General features: G+C 29.0%; 1 protein-coding gene across 1 annotated transcript; it reads right to left on the bottom strand.

Moving 5' to 3' along the window:
- Positions 1-2271: 2271 nt before the first annotated feature.
- Positions 2272-3178, bottom strand: LOC102577716 (proteinase inhibitor II precursor). Its single transcript, NM_001287993.3, has 2 exons — positions 3019-3178; positions 2272-2880 (listed from the first exon to the last, which is right to left on the bottom strand). Exons 1-2 carry the CDS (start codon positions 3068-3070, stop codon positions 2468-2470), a joined length of 465 nt encoding a protein of 154 aa, NP_001274922.2. The 5' UTR covers positions 3071-3178; the 3' UTR covers positions 2272-2467.
- Positions 3179-4591: the final 1413 nt, after the last annotated feature.

The raw sequence follows: 4591 nt of genomic DNA, 5'->3' as shown, positions 1-4591 counted from the left end.
TCCCTCTAATTCAAAATAAACGATGATAGATTACTCTCTGGTTAATGATTTTAAATATCTTTTTATGGGTGTCACACTTTAACAATTCATTTATATTATATTATTGATGTTACCTTATGATGCAGATATATAGCTCTGAGGCTCCCCAGTACAAGCTAAAGATTCATCATATCCATAGAGTTTGCAATCCTCTCCGGCTGTGCAACAATTAACGCAAAATTGATAAAGTTTGGCTAATCCAGAAGATGGACAAGTCATGTAAACAATTTTAGGGTCACATTTCAGGGTACATGCCTTGGGTTCAATACTCTCTCCTTCACAAACAAACTTGCCATTTTTACCGAAACAGTAGCAATCCTTATACCCCGTACAACAGGTGGGATAAATTATCGTCTGTCCTTTTGAACGGAAACACTTTGAAATATTTGTTATCTAGCAATAATTTTATTCTCCATGTGATAAGTGGGAGCAATTGCATATATTTCGGCTTTAGGAGAAATAATAATTTTAGTCCATGAACTATAGATTTGACCTCTATAGACTGTATATATGATTCGACTAAACATAATTCATATTTGATTAATATAAACATGTGATTTTAATTTTTCACCCTAACACAAGTTAAAAAATTAATGAAATTGTTAATTTTAAAATATAGAAATTTTTTTAAAGAAATATTCAAAAATTATTATTAATTTGTTAAAAGAAAGGCTAGACTCTATAGACAAACACGATGTTGAAGTCATCATTATCGCCCACTCATACCATTCAATTCAAATATAATCAAATTGGATCAAAATTTATCGTCTCCCCCTCTTCATGGCTTTTCTCTTTCATATATCATATTTTAACTTTCAATTAATTATGTATAGCTATAAGATTGAATTATTCAACCAGATTCTTGTTATAGAACATTAACCCGAGATTTCTTAGCGCATTTACCCTTAAATTGTTATTTTTTTTTTCTTTATTTATTTTTAATTAATGATTTCATTAGTTTAGGATGAAATTACCCGTTTACATAAATTAAAGATTAATTATGCTTAATCAAAATATACATGAATCAAAACTGAAACAAACCAATAATACAAAGACCAAACTGGTTATTTGCCCATCACTTTAATTTTTGTAATTAAAGTGGATAGAATTACTTTTACAAATAGATATTTATGAATTAAACAGATGGCCCAATGCAAGCGAAAATTGGATAACCCTGTATGAAGAGTGATACAGCGTACAAAAATAAAATAATATATCTTTCATATGGAATTATTGTATTGTATCTAGTTGAAGGACAATAATGGAGAGTCCGGCATAAAAAATGGACACGTTTGGAACTCTGAATATCAAAAGGGACCCTCTCTAAAAGTACACACTAAAACAGATAAGTCGCCCATTTATGGACGAACTACAATTATCATTTTTAACATCGTAGCCCCCGTTAACTCCAAATTTATCCAAACCAATATTACACAAATCTTTTTGTTAACTCCTAACATAAATCTATATCTCTTTCTCGATTCATAGAAGATTAGATTTTTCATAGTCATTTTTTAAAAGTAAACCTTTAACTACGGTTAAGACACTTTTAAGTTAAATTTAATTTGAACCCTTACATTAATTTTTAAAATAGATAAATATCAATCATCCTGATATGCATTTGAAAAAATGAATGAGAAAGATGATTCAATTAAGGCCACATTTTAATCATGACTAAAATAATATACAGTATAATTTCATATATATTTGCTTTAAAAAAAATTGACAATCCATTCGTTTCTAGCAATAAATTTCTTCAACCACAAATTTATTAAAGATAACTACGGCATAGAAACAAAAATCTATGAAGAATTTTATGTTAGCGGAAGGATCCAAATTTGTTTACTTCTATATGAAATTAAAAAAACTTCATTGAACATCAAAATAATAATAATAATCATAAACTGATCAATATTTATATTCCTAGCTTCTTGAATTAAATTGTTTGCATATTCAACGATGTAAAAATTATTTCTCTATCTATTTTCCTTATATCATGCATGGTTTCACATCTATCAAAGGATAAAAGCAATCTATGTAAATTATCTCACTTTATTAAGTTTTCTATCTGAATTATTGAGAACGTAGATTTCTTTTTGCACTATCCCCCAATAATTAGCAAAACACACCTAGACTAGATTTGTTTTGCTAACCCAATTGATATTAATTATATATGATTAATATTTATATGTATATGGATTTGGCTAATAAAATGCATCTGGTTCATCAAAGAATTATAAAGACATTTAACATTCATTTAGGATAAGAAATATGGATGATCTCTTTCTCTTATTCAGATAATTAGTAATTACACATAACACACAACTTTGATGCCCACATTATAGTGATTAGCATGTCACTATGTGTGCATCCTTTTATTTCATACATTAATTAAGTTGGCCAATCCAGAAGATGGACAAGTCTAGGGTCACATTGCAGGGTACATATTTGCCTTGGGCTCATCACTCTCTCCTTCACATACAAACTTGCCATTTTTACCAAAATAGTAGCAACCCTTGTACCCTGTGCAGCATGTGGTACATTCGGTGGGATAAATTAGCGATTTTCCTTCTGAACGGAGACATTTTGAATAGGCAATATTTGTATCACAATTTCGGGGGCAAACATTTGGGTTTTTTGGGTCAGATTCTCCTTCGCAAATGAAAGCCCCATTTGCACTATAATAATTGCAACCTTTATAACCTGCACAACAGTTGGTGCATATGCGATTTTCCGGACTTCCTTCTGAACGTGGGCATATCCCAAACCCAAGATTACCACATTCTAAAGTGCAAGCCTTCGCATCAACATGCTCCATCGCGCTTACAAGTACCAATAATCCTACAAACAAATATAATATAAAGGAAAAATATAAAACTACTTGTGTATATATATATATATATATATATATGTATAAAGCAAGAATTTTTTATTTTTTATTTTATTTTTTTTAAAAAAAGGAGTAAAGGAAAATCTTACCAAGAACAATTAGTAGGTAAGCAACGAAATTAACTTCCTTGTGAACATCCATGATGGATAATTAATTAGTACTGCCTCTTTTTCTTTTAATTTTGGGGTGAAGAGTGTCTGTCCTCCTCCACCTATTTATAGCAAACGAGTGATCAAAAAGATAGCAAACTAAAACCTTTTTTTTCTTCATATTAATATAAATTATTTTTATTAATATTTGATAAAAAAAAAAAGATGTGCTTGTTAGTTAATTATTTTGGCAAGGTACTTACGCTTGCTTCTTCTTTATTACTCTCTTTATCCGATCTTTACTTGTTTACTATACTAAAAGTAGATGTCCGATAATACTTGTCTAATTTGAAAGATCAATGAGTAATTTTACTTGTTTGTGTCTATTTTATTCTTGCTGCTATTAGATATTATTCATTATCAAATATATTTTTCAAAGCATTAAATTTAATATATTCAAAAGGTAATATAGTAATATCATTCTTATTATTTATTGTTTCTCAATACGAGTCTCAAATATATATAGTGGACGGTTATAATTGGACGGAGGAGCCGAAAGCTCTTAACTTTTCCTGGTTGCTATCTTTAATTTCTCCTATTCAGCAAGCTGTACTGACCCCGACTTGCTTGTTTTTTTAAATAATTATCATCCAGCATCGGTTTCTTATAAGTCCACGTGATAATTAAGTTGGAACTCTATTATTGCACACGGGAAGAGGATAAAAATATTCATGAATTATCTGAAAAAACTTAAATATATCCCGCATTCATTTCTTTGGTTAAAAATACCCTTTAATTCACCTTTTAAACCCATTTCTGCTTCTAACACATTATACAAACAAATCCAAGAATTGTAATGAATGTTTTTTTCTGAATTGGAAGATTTAGTTTTGGGTGGTGGTAGAAATTTGGATAAATTTTATCATCCTAACTAGAAATTTTCATTTTGCTGGAAAAAAAAATTAATGATCAAGTTCTTTGAATTGGGTCGAGAAAGATTTGATAGGTCGAAAATTATTTTTTTTATCCAATAGGAAGATGTCACCTAATTAAAAAATTAGAATAACAATAATTTTAAAAAGGATTGTTAGATTGAGGGATATTTTTAACCAAATAAATGAATGAGGGGCATATTTAAATCTTTTCAATTAGTCTAGGGGTATTTTTAGCCCTTTTTCCTTTTTCATATATAGCTTTAGGGGTCGTTTGGTTTGAAAACAAGTTATGATGGGATAAGTTATGATGGGATAAGTTATGCTGGGATAAGTTATGTTAGGATTAGTTTTTATTGCTTGTTTGGTTTGTTGTATTATAACTAATAAGCATTGGATACTTTCTAAGAATTAGTTACTCCCTCTGTCCCAATTTATATGACACATTTCAGATTTCGAGATTCAAATAAGTTTATCTTTGACCGTAATTTTTTCATATATCTTTTTAATATTTTCTATTATCAATTATTGAGACTTATATTTAATGTAGTTTACAAATATATAAATTTCATTTTTAAAAAATTGAAGATTCCATGAGCAAATTCTCCGTCAAACTTAAACTATTTGACTCTCGAAAAATG

Source organism: Solanum tuberosum, unplaced genomic scaffold (assembly GCF_000226075.1).
Source record: "Solanum tuberosum cultivar DM 1-3 516 R44 unplaced genomic scaffold, SolTub_3.0 scf00400, whole genome shotgun sequence".
NCBI lineage: Eukaryota > Viridiplantae > Streptophyta > Magnoliopsida > Solanales > Solanaceae > Solanum > Solanum tuberosum.
This window is presented reverse-complemented; position numbering and strand designations above follow the sequence as displayed.